This window comes from Myotis nattereri (assembly GCF_964212035.1).
Source record: "Myotis nattereri genome assembly, chromosome: 6".
NCBI lineage: Eukaryota > Metazoa > Chordata > Mammalia > Chiroptera > Vespertilionidae > Myotis > Myotis nattereri.
Window position 1 is genome coordinate 70,246,521 of NC_138081.1, and position 18,278 is coordinate 70,264,798.

At 36.9% G+C, this 18,278-nt stretch overlaps 1 protein-coding gene across 1 annotated transcript in view; it reads right to left on the bottom strand.

The window, feature by feature from the left end:
* Nucleotides 1-18,278, bottom strand: part of UTRN (utrophin) — a 445,898-nt gene that overhangs the window by 236,009 nt on the left and 191,611 nt on the right. The window contains exons 42-49 of the mRNA XM_081094315.1: nucleotides 17,954-18,126; nucleotides 14,466-14,616; nucleotides 12,661-12,836; nucleotides 7,584-7,719; nucleotides 6,147-6,296; nucleotides 4,471-4,546; nucleotides 2,305-2,519; nucleotides 158-275 (exon numbers count right to left, since the gene is read on the bottom strand). Coding sequence (XP_080950441.1) covers nucleotides 158-275; nucleotides 2,305-2,519; nucleotides 4,471-4,546; nucleotides 6,147-6,296; nucleotides 7,584-7,719; nucleotides 12,661-12,836; nucleotides 14,466-14,616; nucleotides 17,954-18,126 — 1,195 coding nt within the window. The remainder of the gene's footprint in view (nucleotides 1-157; nucleotides 276-2,304; nucleotides 2,520-4,470; nucleotides 4,547-6,146; nucleotides 6,297-7,583; nucleotides 7,720-12,660; nucleotides 12,837-14,465; nucleotides 14,617-17,953; nucleotides 18,127-18,278) is intronic.

Consider the following 18,278-nt stretch of genomic DNA (forward strand, 5'->3'; position numbering starts at 1 on the left):
AAAAGATAAAAAAAACACAAGGGAAAACCGTATTTATTAATAGATAAAGAGTATCAAATAATATTAATTTCTCATTGAATAATCTTTGAAAAGGTGTATATGTGTGTAATCATTTTCAGTGAAAGTAGATGATGACATACGATTTTTTTGGACTTACATTTTTCTGTTATTGCTGTTCTCACATCTAAGCTGGAAGCTTTATTTTTCAAATTTTGAGCCAGTGTAAAAACATCATCAAGCTGAGGATGGCGCTGTTCCAAGTCCGCCTTTGTGATCTGTTTAAGAAAACATGATTTTTAAGACAGGCTAATCGTCTATTCGCCAAGAACACTAAGGAGCAAAGCCGGTGTACAGGACAGTGAGGCATCTGAGAGGTGGCACAGTAAGTCCTAGGTTCAAATCTCAGCTCTGCCACTTACCACCTAGGTAACCGGGCACTTCATCTCTCTGTTTTTGTTTTCACAAAAAGAAATAATAAAATACTGACAGCTCAGCTATATCAGGTCTGAGGAGATTAAATGTAAGAAGTCCCTTTAAAAACTAAAAACTGTTCTGAAAACATGAGCAGTGATTTCTGCAGATGATACCTTGCATATCAGGCCTACATCAGGTATGTAACACAAACTAATGTCACCTACAGGGATGGCAATGAGGTATTAGAAAAATGCTATTTGGAGTAATTGTAAGTTAAATAATTTTAGACGCAAAAAACTGTTGCTCTACAGTTATCTCTTAGTACTGATAACGATGGGAGAAAAGTTAATGTCAGAAAATGGTGTGTTTTAAATATAGAACTAATAGCCATCAAGACTATTTCCAATAGGTACAAATGGTATGGCAAAGATTCTCTCCCAGCTCTTCCTCTTAAGGAATTCACTAATTTTGCAGACTCCAATTACTCCTACAGTGTCAAATGTTATTCCTAAATGGATTATTCACAACTTCCAATCCTGAGTCCAGAGGGACATTTCAGTGAATGCTGATCATTTCTTTCTAAATGGCATAAGAACCTCTCAACACAACCTACTCAAAACTGAATCAATCAAACCCTCATCTACATTTCACTTCTGCTATTCTGAATCTCCGCTAATTGCAACAGCATGGTCTTAGCAGCCCCGAAAGGCTCTTTATTTTTTATTTTTTTTTGTATTAAGCATCTCTTGCACTATTCCTATTCTTCCTGCTAAAATAGATCATTGTTATCATCAGTCTCCAGCCACAATTTTAAAAAAGAAAAGGAATAAAAACACGTGCCCATCGCTTACAGATGAAAAGGGTTCTGCGTGGCCTGCAAGCTCCATCAGGGTGAACTCGAGCTGCCCGTGCTATCTCACTTCCCACTGCATTTCTTCGCTGCACAAATGTTGACCCCATGTCCCTCACCCTCCATGCTCCCCCACCTCATGCCTTTGTTCACTCTGCTCCCCAGACCAGGAATGCCATTTACTTGTCTCTAGATGAGAAAATCCCACATGGTCCGCCTTCCGTCACTGTGGCAGTAACTCTCTTCTTCACCGGGCTCCCCTATCAGGTCACATGTACCTGCCTGTGCCTGTTACTACACACTGCTCTGCACAGAGACTGTTCACTTGTACACATTCAGTGCCTCCATCACAGTCGGGGCATATGTGTAATCTGGGATAAATTTGGTAACTATTTCAATAGATAGTTAAGGAAGTAAGCATGTAAATTACTTACAAAAGTGTCCAACACACATTAAGTACTTAATAACAGTTAGCAATCACTGTTATTTAATGGTTCATTCCCAATTTGTATTTAGTGTATTCTTTTCCCTATCTCTATACAGCACACAAGCCCAGAACCTAGCACACACTGAATATGGAAAAAGAACTTTACAAATTGGCGTGACATGGTGTGTTTGTGTATATATATAAAATTATGGTCAGGCATTCTCACTGCTAATGTCAGCAATTAAACAAATAAGCTCATTATAAAGCATAAGTTGAAAAGGCACTTCAGGAAATTATACTACATCACACTAGACATTAACTGTAACGCTAGTTTATATTTGTACTGATGGGACTAGATTTACAATCTCCGTTTCAGATGTTAAAATATACACTGAGTCTACACTCAAGTTGGTAAAGGTAATCTTACCAAAACAGCATAAATGCAAGAAAATCTAGACTCTTCAGAGCTAGCCTGGGATGGCTGTTTGGCAGATAAAGAAGTTCTTAAAGCTCACTCTCCCAGAGTTCAGGACAAACAAAAGGGAGCCAAACAGATCGTGTCTACCCGCGTGCTAAGGTGTTGCCATGACAAGTCTGTACCCTGTGCACCTACTTTCATTCTGGAAACCGTCTTATTGATCTCTTCCACATCCCCGACAGTGACAATGTTGGACTTCAGCATCTGGTCGATCAATACCAGCCAGTCGGCTAGTTCTGTTATCGTTTTATCCAGATCAGCAGGGATTGAAATTTCTGAAGTATGAGGAGACTGGGCAGGAGGTTCTGATGCAGAGGATACTAGCACCACCTTTACGGCACCAGGATGAGCTGAAATAAAAAATGTAGCAAAGTACCACCGGATCAGTAGGATGTTCTGACTGTGGTGGGGCAATGGTGACAAGTGTCTGTGTGCTTATGTAAAATTTAGATTAGGTTTAAAAATCATGAGAGTTTCTATTTCTTCATATGGAAGTGGCAATGGTATTTCCAGCAGTATCTATGTCTTTGGTGGTGGTAAAGCCAATTAAACACCCAGTTACACAATATTCTAGGGCAGCAATAACTCAGAAGTAACTAACACTGACACCAAGAGAAGATAAAATGAAAAATACACCAACTGTGAGAAAACTAGCACTGATATTTTATTTTGTGAAGAGGTTTGCCTTAATTATAAAGCCAATTTATTCATAGTTTTCTGTTGTTCAGAGGGCTTGCAAGGCACTTAACTTTACAACATGAGCATTAGCAATTCTTCATCCACATCCTTGTGAATGCCTAAGAATATATATGTATTCACTACCTGTTACTTAACTCTTTCTCTACAGCTGGATATTTAGATGGCTCCTTACATTTCACATTAAAAAAGAACTCGCAAGGAATGTCTTTTTTGTGTAGAGTATTTTGCATATTTCTGATGAACACTTTGGTATTGATTTGCTAAAGTAGAATGACTGGATCAGAAAATATGAAAAAATTAATGTACTTAATATTTATTAGCCAATTTTTCCTTAAAAGTTGAAAGCTGAGACTTGCAACAGCGACATGTGGAGTCCGCATGAAGGATCCACACCAGCGATACTCTGTCTCAATGGATGAACACACAGTGTGCTCACTTACTGGTTTTTTATTATCAGGGAGAGCAAACATTTTTCGTTTGTTAACCAAGTATAGTATAATTTATAACTCTGGTCTTTATCTGCTTCCTTTTCAACTTGCAAGAACTCATTTTTATAGGAAAGATGAATCTTGCCATATTGCTGAAAACACTGTTTCTACTTTAGGATTTTTAATGTGTGTTTTCTTTTTAACATATAGATGTTATCAAATTTGGGTGATCAGATCCATAAATCTGTCCTGGAAGATTGTTTTTCCAGAACTTTCAGTTAGAGATTCTTCTCTTCTTCAAAACTTGGATACATATTTTTCTCTCTTGGTTGTTTGTGTTTGTCTTTTGTTTTTAAATGATGGAAGGTTGGTTGTTTTTCTTTAGTTTTATACAAGGTAGCTGAATTATTAGACCCATCTGGAGCCCACTTGAGCATACGGTATATTAGATAAGGCTTAAATAATCTTCTAAAACATATAGTCAATCCATAAATTCAGCACAATTTAAATTAAAAGCCCCAACATACTTGCATATATCTTGACAAAATCATATACTGAAATTTCCTGTTTCTAAAATTAATACAGTAAAGGGTCAAGAACAGTCAAGAGAGCAGGGCATGGTGTAATAGCTATGGTGCCATAACCTGCACTCTGATCGGGACAAGGAGAGAAGGAAACAGTGAGAAAACTTTTTCCTCCACACCTACGTGATCATCAGCATCTATCAGTAAATAGCCTCCCTGGGATGGAGCACTCTTCTAAAACCCCATCTCCCGCCTGGTTGCAGGGTACCTAGTCCTTCGTTCTCAGTCTTGATCTGCATGCAGTTACACCCCACACAGGGCATGTTGTGTAACGGTACAGCTGACCTCCTGAAAAACCGCACGTCCTCAGTTTCCCCACCTTGTCTCCTCCCTTCCCTTCCCAGGAAGGGGACCAGGTCCCGCTCTGGGCCCAGGAAAGGCAAACATTTTCTCTCTCACGAGTGCCTTGCCGTCAAGTATGTGTTGGATTTAAAGAAGATGTTCCTTTCAAATAACTGAAAATAGAATAACAAATCACAACTGCGTTGTGTTTTCCAGTTTAAAGTTTTCTCTAATTCATATATGATGCCCACAGTCATAATATTTTGCTATTTTTATAAAAAATGGTTAAGGAATAAACTGTATCTTACCAGCAGTTCTTGTCTGAGAAACAGAACAGGGCTCCGGAACGCGTTCCTTCAGTGCACTGGGCACGTCTCTGCATACCTACAGCATCCGGCCAAATGGAAAGAGAAGAGTACCATATAAATAAAGATGATTATGTTTCCCAAAGAGTAAGTGTCATTCTACATGACTGCTTTGCTATCCACTGCAGCCTCGCTTAAGCCCCTACTCCACCAACATTACTATCAAGAATGCCATCCAGCCCAGCCATCATGGCTCAGTGGTTGAGCATCGACCTATGAACCAGGAGATCATGGTTCTGTTCCCAGTCAGGGCACATGCCCTGGTCTCAGGCTCAATCCCCAGTAGGGGGCGTGCAGGAGTCAGCCAATCAATGATTCTCTCTCACCATTGATGCTTCTATCTCTCTCTCCCTCTCCCTTCCTCTCTGAAATCAATAAAAATATATACTTTTTTAAAAAAGAACGCCATCCAGTCCTTAGCTGCCCTGGGCCTTTGAAACATTTAATGCTGTCACTTCCCCTCCTGGAACTCTGAATAGTCTGTACTCCTGACTTTCCTCCCACCTCTCTCTGACCTTCTAAGTGTCCTTCACCAGCTCATTCTCCTCTGCCCATCCATCAAATGCTAACATTCTAAAAGGTAGGTTTTTAGTCTTTCTACCATTGACTCAGGCTTCTCTCCCTGGGTCCTGGTTTCTAATGGTTACATCTACCATACAGAGTTAAAGATGCCAAGGACTCCCAAAATATATCTTCAGTCTGGCTCCCTCTGGCAACTGGATATTCAGACATGTCCAAATCTGAAGTCATCATGTGTCTCCCTGAAGCGCCCTTGACAAAGCTAATGACTAATTGATCTTTCCAGATCAGTTATCCTGATCTGGTTGTAGGTTTTGCTAAGAGGAGTTACTTGACTTCCTGATATCCTGAGGACATCCATCCTAGGATCACTTCATCTCTATAGTTCAGCTATAGTGAGCTTTCAAAAGGTAACATTCTCCTGCTTAACCACCTTCAATAGCTGCCCACTGCTCTCAAAGTGATGAACTGTTCTCAAGACACAGATTAAATTCTTTGTGATGCATGGTGAGGCCTCCAGGATCTGATGTTTGCAAGCATCACTCATTCTTCACTTCATACTGAGCGACTTCCAGGACCCAAGTGCATTGTGCTCATTCTCTGTCTCTTCTAGACCATGTCACTTGCTGCTGTTCTCTCTGCAATGCCCTTTCCCCCATTATTCATCTGTCCAATTCTTATTCATCCTTTACAAATTAGCTTGGAAATTTTCTCCTCCAAAACCATCCACAGTTACCCCCTAAGGCCAGGTCATATGCCCTACTTTTATATCCCTATGGATCCCTCTATGTTATAATTGCTTAGCAACTTGTCTCCCCACAATAAACTCTTTGGATTAGGAGTGACATACTCTTTGCTGTATTAAAATGGTGACTGGCATAAAGTGAGAGTCCAGTTAAAACCTATTCAGTGAGTGAATGACTGCATGAATGAATGAAATATTCCAGAATAGTATTTCCCAAAGTGTGTTTGCTGGAATTCTCTGCACAGTCAGCCCTGCTTGTTCTTGGGCATTCATAATTCACCTACATACAGTAAAATCGGTGAAGTTCTAGGATAAAGTTACTTAGAAAGGTGCCACAGTGATTCTTAATGCACACCTTATTCCACGTCGAATTTACAGTTCTTAAGCTTTCTGAAATCTTTTCTCTTTCATGTAAACTTAGACTTTCATCTGAAAGCATTTCCAATTCAGTTCTATTCAGCCATTTGAGTTTCTCAGCTTGTACGTCCATCTCCTGGTTTAAGTCCTAAAGGTGTCAGAAGAGAAGTATGATTAGAAGGTTGTCATACTAGAGAAAGTTCAAGAACTGTATTAGAAACTAACATACTTTGGGTATTTTACAGACGTGAATTTTTAATTTCTTAAGTAGACAATAAACTTATAAGAAGCTTGAACATATGTTAACAAATTGTAATTGATATGGGAAAGACCACTCACCTGCAATGTGTACTTGGGTGCTCCCACCCACCACCCTGTCTTATAATAGGGCCATATCCTCATATCTACACTGATAACTTAACATTCTGTTCTTAGATGATGAAAATGATGTCTGTTCCAATGAAAGGGCAAAACAAAATAAAAAGCCAGCAGGAGCCTGTATGCACCTCTCTCTACCTCATCTCTATCGACCCTATTGTCCTGTCCAGCCCTTTGTGACGGCCCCCAAATTGTTTACAGAAGGGATGTTCCAAGAATATGAATGAAATTTGTAGTTAAAACAGGAACAAGTTTGTTAGCTATTTGATGTCACATTTTGAAAAGTAAACTTAATAACTGTTTCCAACAATATTTTTGTTGTTGTTACTAATAGTTTCCCAAAATGCCTCAATCTTACTCCTTTAGACAAAATCTCTTCAAATTAGTGGGCATCCTTTTAGGTATACTTTGATGCATGCCTGTGTGTTCATCCACATACATACCCAATTTCTTCTTTTTTAAAATAAAAATATGAACACAGTATGCTTATGTTCTGCAATAAGTCTTTCAATTCTTAACACAAAAAAATATAAAATTTATGGCTATTTGAGTATATTTATTTATATATCTTTATGTATTTTATACATAGTATAAATAAACAACTATAAACAATCCTTGTAGGTTGTAGATAAACAAAAAAATTTTATTAATACAACCATGACACTGAGTCTAGAGTAACCCTCCGTGAGTTACTCTCAAGTCACTTAGAGTTTTGTTTCTACAAAACTCAACTTTATAGCTAGTAATTAGCAATTATCTTCTAAATCTGAAAGCAAAAACTTTACTTCAAAGCAATAATTTATTTTATAATGACAATGTCTGTTTAAGATATCCTAAAAACCTTAGGTCTAATACTGAGACCACAGGACTTATCATTTTTATGAGGGACGCCTTACCTCTGCAAGAACAAAATACAGCTACTCTTTAGAAGAAAAGACAAAGACAGTCCTCTTTAAAGTTCACCACCTATACCACAAAGTACAAAGTTTCTTACCTTTTCTTCTTCTAATATTTTATCTTATTTTTAGTGTGATTGTTCATGCATCAAGCCACTTACGGTTAATTCTTTCCGGTTTTCTTCCAGCTCAGTGGTGGATCTCTTTTGCACAGCATTCTCGGCTTTTGTTAACCAACAGATAATCTCGTCTAGTCTCTTTCTATATTCCATCACTTGCTTGCTTTCTCCTTTTAGCCTAAAAGAATATATTATTGAAAAATATTGAGAAAAATTATCCAATTAAGCAGAACATCACACATTTACTTTGCATATCTGCACTAAATAAACCGCAAATGAAATAACTCCTGATAATTATTTTAATACATTTTAATGTGTAAATAATAATGTATACATTCTGCAATACCAAAGATTATTTGACAATGTAAGAAGAATTGTTCCTTCATTAAATTCAAAAACATTGAAACTAAAGACTGTTATTTTCTCTCATCGTGAAAATTACATTGAAATTTTCTAAGCTAGATACCACTGTTCAACATAATGGACTTTTTAAAAACCATGAAAAGTGTCTTGATCTAAAATTATAAGAAAAAGCACATAATTACTCCATAGAGACAGAAAGACTTCATTATATGACATATTATTCACATTAGGTGGCAACTATTATCCCACTTTATTCACAGGAAAGAAAAAATAGATACTGAGAATGGAATTTTTTTACAAGTATTAGAAAATGGAAATTTAGTTGGTTCAGTAAAATAAAACTGATATTTAAATATAACCAAGTCATAAAAGAGATCTAGAAGATAAAGAAAAGTTTTAAAGGACATAAGGACACAAATAGGCATTATGAATACAAAAAAAGGAACTGCCTTAATTAGATCATTTAAATATAAGAATAACATTTATAAGTATATAAACCATGTGTCAGAAAATGAGAATAAGATTAGAACCCATATGACAAACAAGATTATTTATTTTTAAGAACGGGTTTGAAAGCTATTTAGAGCTTGAGGGTGGTACCATTATTTTTATAGCTGATGATTTAAAAATAGAATGCAATTTTTTAATAAATTATATTGTATCATTTATATTTTTATAGCTATAATTTTGTCTTTTCAACCACAGAAAAAACATAATGCTATATATATATATATATATATACACACACACACACATATACATATAATAAAATGCTAAATAAGTACTTATATATTTAGTAGAGAATCAGTAATATTTGAAAGAGGGTATTTTAATAATTAAAAGCTAATGAAAATCACAAGTTTTCTAATTTAAATATCCATTAGGAGAGAATACTGCTTCAAAATTAAAAACAAACAAAAAATCAAGCAACAGTACTAATTGTAAAGACTAAAAATACCAAAACAGGTAATTTACCCTCTGTATCAAAGAGTATTTCACTATAATAACAACTTTAGAAATACCTAAAATACTATTATAGACTTGTATTTCAAAAAAATAAGCTGGCATTTAAATGTTTCATGTTTCATAATCATGACTAATTTAGTATTTTGAAAATATATCTATGAAGGAAAATAGCAAGTTATTTCAATACTGCATATTTGAGTCACAAAATTTTCATCTGCAAACTAGCTGAATATAACCTACATTTTAAATGTTATCCTATGAATAAAAACAAGCTTTAAATTCATGTTCAAACAGCAGACAACAATTGCTCATTAAGGAATAACACTGTGAGCTGCTGACCTGTGCAATTATTTAACTACCAGCATTTAATACAAAACAGATTGAAGTGTGTGCTTTCTTGATGACTATGATAACAGTACACATCTAAGCTCTTAAAGTGCCAACATGGCTCTAATCCTATATAATAAAGAGGTAATATGCAAATTGACCATCATGCCCTCTCACAAGATGGCCGCCCTCATGTGGTCACAAGATGGCTGCACCCATGTCATCACAAGATGGCCACCACAAGATGGCCAGCAGGGGAGGGCAGTTGGGGGCTACGGGGCCTGCACGGGAGGGAGGGCAGTTGGGGGGAACCAGGCCTGCAGGGGAGGGCAGTTGGGGGCGATCGGGCTGGCAGGGGAGTGTTTACGGGGTGATCAGGCAGGCAGGAAGGCAGGCAGGCAGGCAGTTGGGAGCCAGTAGTCCCGGATTGTGAGAGGGATGTCTGACTGCTGGTTTAGGCCCGATCCCTGTGTGCCTAAACCGGCAGTTGGACATCCCCCAAGGGGTCGCAGATTGGAGAGGGTGCAGGCTGGGCTGAGGGACACACACACACACACACACACACACACACACAATGCACAAATTTTGTGCACTGGGCCTCTAGTTTAAGATAAATGACTAACTGAAGTGGAGTTAAACCATGAATTTATAAAAGCATTTTAGTTAAAATATCAGATGTTGGAGAAGAGGTGCATTATTCTTTTCTCTTCCAAAAAAAATGAGTAAAATAAGTAGTGGCTTCAACTTATTAGTTCTGGAAACAATAATTAGCACACCCCACAGAGATCCATTTGAAAAACTTTAGAATTTCTGCACTGTTGCTAATACCATGCCAGCGGGTACATCCTTTTCCTTTAGAAGACCTGGCAGATAGATAATTTTCACGCTAAAGAGATTCCCCATGAAAACTCATGGGCATGACATAAAAGATCCTAAGAACCTCAGCTTCCAATCCTGGCCCTGGTCCCTGAACCTTCCTCTCCATCTAACCTTGGCAGATCTCTCACCTGGCCATACTGTTTCATGCCTCCCTCCCACCTTGCCTGTTCTACTTTTTTCCCCTAGAAGGCCCTCCCCAGGAGGAATTTATGGGAAATTGCTATAAATGCCTCAAAGCTCAGTTTCACGATCCTTCCCCTGTGATGCCTAAATTCCATGGCCCATCACCCCACCTCTGCGAAACACTGCATCTTCATCAAAACATAGCATTTTTTCCTTAAAATATTTTCTTCTTGCCCTAGTTGATTTGGCTCAGCTGATATTCAGCCTGGGGACTGAAGGGTCCCAGGTTTGATTCAGTTCAAGGGCACATGCCTGGGTTACAGGCTCGATCCCCAGTAGGGGGCATGCAGGAGGCAGCTGATCAAATATTCTCTCTCATGATGTTTCTATCTCTCTCTCCTCCCTTCCTCGCTAAAATCAATAAAAATATCTTTTTTAAAGTTAAATATATATATATATATATATATTTTCTTATTATTAGTCTCTGAGTTCTTAGTCATATTTGTATCCCCAGTGATAAACACAGGGCTCAATAAATATGGATTAAATCAATCAATCATTGGCAAAATTCAACAAACACATGCCTGGAGATCAAGTCTATATTAACTTGCTATTAAAAGAATGAGATATTTTGTGTGTTTACTATGAATAGTCAGGACATATGCTTTTCATAAACACTCTTCTTATTTAATCCTTAGGACACTCCTCTAAGAAAATATCAGAGTTCTCATTTACAGAGAGAAAACTCAGCTACAGAGGTCTGTGGCCTTCCTAGGTTTGTACAGCACTGTATTTGAGAGCATAAGTTAGCACCATCAATAACTTTGTGTGAGACCTTGGACCTCACCTCTCTGAGCCTCAGTTTCTAAAGCTGTGCAACGGGCCCTGGGTGGTATAAGGCCCGAGAAATCATTTGGTCTGGCCCTGCCAAGGCATTAGGGGTGAGTTAATTAAATATTTGACCAAATACAGCAGGCTAATTTTTAAGTTAATAATTTTGCATGGCCCGTAAATGATGTTATAAATATCCAAATGGCCCTTGGCAGAGAAACGGTTCCCCACCCTTGTCCTAGTGGATAGTGGTGAAGATTAAATGGGGCATGGTGTACAAGGTGCCAAACGCTCTCTCTGTTACGTGGCAAGCTCTCAACCAAGACATACAAACTACTATTACTTCTTACCAAAACACACAAAATGATAGATGTTATTTTATAAAAAGCAGCCAAAGGCCAAATAGTCATACTTGAATATTTTATGTTATAATATAGGCACACTTCACTTTATTGTGTTTCACTTTACTGTGTTTGACAGAATTTGCATTTTCTTACAAATTGAAGGTAACTCCCTCAGCCAGCAAAAAGATTATGACTCATTGAAGACTCAGATGATGGATAGCATTTTTTAGCAATAAAGTATTTTTGAATTAAGGTATGTAATGGGTTGTTTAGACAAAATGCTACTGCGCACTTAATAGACTACAGTATAGCTTAAACATGACTTTTATATGCAGTGGGGAACCAAAAAAAATATGTGTGGCTTGCTTTATTGTGATAATTGATTTATTATAGTGGTCTGGATCCAAACCCACCATATCTCCAAAGTATGCCTGTATTGGACTTAAAAAGGTATTAGGTTGGCCTTTAACAAAATATTAGCATAGTTCTAAAATAATACATCATCTACAGAGTTAAAATTAGCAGAAAAAATATCTGGAAATTTTTAACCTAAAAAAAGGTCATTTATGAGACAGAATGTATTAAGCAAAGTAGAAATTATCCATTAGTTATTAACCATCTCAGGAAAATAACTTCAAGTAATTTTAAAGTAATATATAACACACATATAATATTGAACTTTACAGTCACTGGTAAAGTGTTTACAACCAGAAGATACCCTAATAAAATCTGGGGCATTGAACATAATTTGACATAAGAACAAACAACAATACATCATACGTATCCTATTACCAGAAGAGGAGCGGTATTATTTACCAAGTACTGACATATATATGAGCACAGCACACCCTGTGACTAAGAACGACTGAGTGAGAGGATTACTAATGAAGATTAGTAGGAAGGTCCAGTCAGGAAATGAGCAAGCGTGAAGCCTGACCCTGAACCCAGAGCTTCAGACTGGAAGTCCGGAGTGTTCTTTCAACTACTTCCAGTTCCTGCCACATGGTCACCATATCACAATAAACAGTCAGAAATAAAAAGAACAAGGCAGTTTTTACGTGTAACACAACTGCATAGAAAAGTGGGACCTCATGGACAGCCTGAAAATTCAGTTAGGAAAAGGGTTCTAAAATGCAGAACATGGACAGTGCAGGTCTTAAATGTCAGTAAAGCGCCTACTATAATATCAGACAATAAGAGAATTTTGAACTCATCTGATTGTATCTTAAAAAGGCCCTGCCCAAAAAGTCTACCCCTGTGCCCTTAACTTATTGAGGCTCAGTCACCTTGGCTGCCGATCCTTCACCTCGGCGATGATGGCACCCCAACGCTGGTTTAAAGCTGCCAGCTTGTCTTTTAAGAAGCTCCCATCTGTGGGGGAGAGTCTCTGGACAATCCCGTCCCCAGTTCTGTTTAGTGCTGCAAAACTGGGCTGGTGACTGCTGATTCCCGCTTCAAGTTCCTACAAGAGAGTACAACCCAAGATGAATTCTGCCACTAAATTAAGATGTTCTGATGCAAGGGATCCCCCAGGTTCCCAGGCATTAATTGAAGTTTTAGAGGAATAAAGTCCTGCGGGGATACATTACGTTCATGAAAAAGGCATTTAAAAACACTTTCATTAAATTTCAATAAACACACTAAACAAAATCCATTTTGAAATCTCACCCACGCTTGTGAATGTCATACAGTGAAACAGGATAGATAAATAACATAAAATAAATAGCAGCTGTTTACAACTGAAGCGTAAGCATCAATCAGGTTTGATTAAATTGGATTGCTTATCTTTTTCCAAATATGTGCTTGAAAGCATCTCTCAAAAGGAAAAGTAAACCCATATGCCCTTATGTCCTACCACATATAGGTAAACCTCAATGTGCATTTTCTGGAGACATTGCTTCACTGGTCTCTAAATTTTTAAGCAACAGATTTAAAGAGAATATTTTAAAGTTAAATTTAAGCACTCATCTATATCTCTAAAAATAAGAAAAATGCATTAACATGTATACGAGAAAAATAAATGTATGTGTTAATGCCTCATGAACCTTCTATATAAAATACGTTCTTAAAATATAATAAAAGAGAAAATATTTTAACAATGGTAAAGTGAAATTTTGCTTGCTTTTCGACCATATTTTTAAAGACCTACTGTTATCAGCAGAACTGATTTTGCTACTCTTATATTTTCCAAAACTGAATTAGACTTACATGAGCAGCTGCCCTGATGTAGCTCATGAATAGTTTACTTTTATAATAATTATCAGTAATACAAAGTGGAAATAAGATGCCTAAGTGTTAAGTACAGAAAGCAGAGGTGAGGCATGCTGATATCTTTCTGCCTTAGTCTTGGGTACAAAATTTTACAAATGTCATTCTAAATTTAATTTTTTAAAATTTTTAAAATATATTTTAATTGATTTCAGAGAGGGAGGGAGAGGGAAGAGAGAAAGAAGTATCAATGATGACAGAGAATCATTGACTGACTGCCTCCTGCATGCCCCACACTGGGGATCCAGCCTGCAACCCAGGCATGGGCCCTGACTGGGAATCGAACCGTTCATAAGTCGACCCTCAATCACTGAGCCACACTGGCCGGGCATAAATATAATTTTTTTAATAATTTTTTTTTCATATTAGCCACTAAAGAGTATTTTTAATTAAATTTCATTAAAATTCTAATTAAAAATGTAAATAATGTTTCTTAAGCCTTTATGACCAAAAAACTAGATGTGGAACAAAAATTATAGGTTGTAATGCACCTAAAAATTCATATATTTAGCTCTAACTTTCGAAATACATCTTAAATGCCACATACTAAAAGAATACTGCCTATCCGGCGTGGCTCAGTGGTTCAGCATCGACCTATGAACCAGGAGGTCACGGTTCGATGATTTCTGAACACGGCGCATGCCAGGGTCTCGTGCTCAAATCCCCAGTGGGGGGCATGCAGGAGGCAGCTGATCAATGATTCTCTCACATCATTGATGTTTCTATCTCTCTCTCCCTCTCCCTTCCTCTCTGAAATTAAAAAAACAAAAAGGAATATGGCACCTTCTTAGCAGATCTGCATCCTGTGATGGAGAGCACTCACCTGCTGGTGGGCCCTGGCTTTCTCTAGGTCCAGGCCACCATCTGGAGCCAAGGTGTCAGCCAGTAACTCTTCAGCTTCAGTTGTCCACTGGGTGAGGTCATTAAGGTCACAGTGGAACTGTCTCCATTCTTCCATAGCCCTGTCAAAATAACTAGAGGACAAAAATTAACATAAAATAGGTTTCCAAACTTTCCAGAACTGCTTTGAAGCAATTTTTCTAAACAAATTCAAATCTCATTTAAACAGAATGCTCCAAAATCAGCAAATTCACAGCTCACTGCTCTAGGATCAGTTTTCATAATGGATTACAGTTAATGATTCCTTTTAGAGAAACATGTATTGTACCAAGAAATCAGCACAAGCACCATCCTACCCCCCTTTCTCTCACACACATGCCTGCACACATACACCCACATACTAGGCAGCTTATTAACTGAAAAGACAGCCTTCTCCAGCTTGGAAAATCAAGATGGATTAGCTACAGGCAGTTAACCCACCCAACTTTAAACACTTAACATTTCAAATACCATGAAATGTCAAATATGATTCATTACTCTATTCTCTTTGGAAAAAATTATGGTGTTTTACTTCTCAGGAAGAACAAAATGCCAAAACACTTCTACATTTCCTTTCCCTCCCTTATTCTCTGTGTGATGGACTGTATTGTGACCCCAAAACTCATGTGTTGAAGCCCTAACCCCCAAAGTGACTTTTTAGAGATAGGGCCTTCAGGGAGGTAACTTTTAAAATGAGGTCATAAGGGTGGGGCCCTAATCCCACACAACTGGTGTCCTAATAAGAAGAGGAAGAGACACCACAGATCTCTTTTTGTGTCTGAGAGAGCAGAGAGAAAAGGCGATGAAGGACACAGGGAGAAGGTGGCCATCTGCAAGCCAGTAAGAGAGGCCTCAACACAACTAACCCTGCTGGAACCTTGATCTTGGAGTTACAGCCTCCAGAACTGAGAGATAATAAATGTATGTTGAGTAAGCCACCCAACCTGTGGTCTTATTAAGGTAGCTCTAGCAGACTAACACCCTCTGTGCAATGACTAATCCACAGTACAGTATGGAAGTGCCTGCAAAGCCCAGGTTAGGCAATGAGACAAAGTACTACTGAGTTGCCCATTTAATCCTCTCTCCTTTAGAAATAAGATAAAGTCAAAGTCCAGTGCTAGTCGTATTTGGAACATATAAAATAAGTATGAAAAAGTTTAAGTTTTACTGCAGTCAGATTCTAAACACTTTCCTTTTGCCTTTTCATTTCCATAAGTGGTGCTGAGAAAGCTTAGAAGATACCTCTGAGATTTTTTAATATTAATAAAATTTTACTTTCTATAATAAAAAGATATTACCATTTTAAAAAATAATAAAATGATCCCTGACATCTCTAACTCTAAAAAAATGTTTATTTTTCCTTCTCCCATGAACATCATTTTGAAAATATAGTTAATATTTGTTAAGTGCCCACAGGGAAGCAACATTCTATTGGGCATGACAAAATTAAGCACTTCAAACAAAATACTATGAGAAAATATTAAAACAATCTTTATCGCCTTTGGTAAAAATGTGCAGTCACTAAATAACAACCACAAATTTCAACTTTGGGGATGTTGCAATAAATAAAGAGAAAATGTTGCTAGAAAGGCTGCTCCAAATATCTAAAGACTCTGAGAATATAAACAGTAAACCAAATAAATCTAAGCAGTATAGCCATAGATTAAATGAGAGAAAGAGAGAGAGAGAGAGAGAGAGAGAGAGAGAGAGAGAGAGATGTTCAACTAGGATTCCCTAAGTCATCGCCTCCTTTCTGAATACGGTCAGTTCATATGGGAGGCAGTATGGAATTGTGAAGGTCTATGGACTCCCAGAGAGTCAAAGGACGCAAAGTCCAAGTCTTAATCTAGAAACATACAAGTTTGCTTTCTCTAATATTTTAACTGGCATTGATATCTTTCCCCCAAAACATTCGTCACCTAAGTTCCTGGTCTCTGACAATGTTACCATTGCCTACCTGGGTCTCTAGGCTTGATACTGAAGAGTCAGTATATAGAACCACCCACTACAGCCTTAACACAAAACATATTTAAAACAAAATTCAGGTGGCTTAGTTATTAAATGTTAATTTTAAATCAAACAAAATTGTTTTTAAATGATACATAAATATTTAACTAATATCACACAAAAAGTAATTTGCATGCATATAAACAAACCAAAATCACAAAGGAAAAAGACTCATAAAATATAATTATATAAAATTAAACCTATACATCAAAAAAATACCGTTAACAAAATTAGATGGCATATGAAAAGTTGGGACTAAGCAATAAACAAGAAATATGAATAGGTAATACCCTTAATGTAGAAAAAAGCTCTTACAAATCAGTAAATAGTAATCCCATAATAGAAAAATGAGCAAAGACATGACCTAACAATTGACAGAAGAAGTAACACTGGGGCCAATAAATCTGTGTAAGGATACTGAAATGTCGCTGATAAAGAAGTGAAAATCTATTGAGATGAAATCTTCACTATACAATTGGTAAAGGTCTTAAAAAACAACAACCAACCTTTCATTGTTAACAAGGGTTCAGTTAACTTTCACATATACTATTGGCAGGAGTATAATAACCAATCTCATAATGCAACACTGAGCCTTAAGATGTTATTACTTTGAAGAATTTAATCTTTATCTAATAAACAAGTGTAATTAAATTGAAGTATGCATAAAGCGATACTTAAAACAATATTCTCTAAATGTATACAGCTGAATTTAAAAATCCATACAAAGAAATATACCAAAAGGCCACTGAAAGTTATCTTCTCAAGGATTATATAAGTACATAGACTATGTAGGCTACAACAAAACAAAACAAAAACGATGAAGACCATGATGCTTAATTTTTGTGTCTGTGGCTCTAAAGTTTTCCAGTGTATTTTTCTGTGTTAACTTTCTCTTACATGGTCCTTTATATTGGGCTATTTCACATCTTACTTGCCTATCTGCCTTTCTACTACATACACAGTTACTGCCAAAAATCTTCTCATTTTTTTTATTTCCATCTATTAATAGGCCTGGTCAAAACCTAGAATCATTTTATTTAACAGGTTATTTTTAAAGAGTTTGTGGTTATATATGGATTCCAATTATCTGTACCTGTCTCTCACTCACATTAATCATCAATATGTTGGGAAAGTGAACATTAATGAAAACTCTTAAATTATTTTAAAGAAAATGGACACTATTTAGATATTAAAAATTAAAGGTGCTTCCTTTAATTATTAAGATATTTTGTTGCAAATGATCGCCTGTATGTAATATCTTTCCTCTTTCTTTAAGGAACTACACTCATCACAATTTATTAAACAGGGCCTCTTCCAGGGATGTGAAACATACTCTCGTTAATCTTAATGTAATGTGACCTTTGTCATGGCTCATGAGCTTATCGGGTTTTTTTTAAATTAAATTTTAACTTAATTTATACATACCCTTTACGATCATTGTACATTCTATTAATTCTGTCCCATTTCGCATCCAGTTGAGTCAGTGTATCCCGGATCTGAATGACTTCAGGTACAGAAGCTTCGAGGATAACATCTGGTTGTTCCTCGTGAATGACTGCGATCTGCTCTCCAAGTTTGTCCAGTTGGTCTTTGATATTCTACAAATATATTGCCAAAACAGTCACAAAATCCAGCAAAGAGATAAAAAGAATGAAATCACAGATGAAAATGTATATGGTATAATACTTATTTAATAGATAATGAGATATAATTTCTGCTAATTAAAACTGGAAACTTAAAAAAAAAAAAA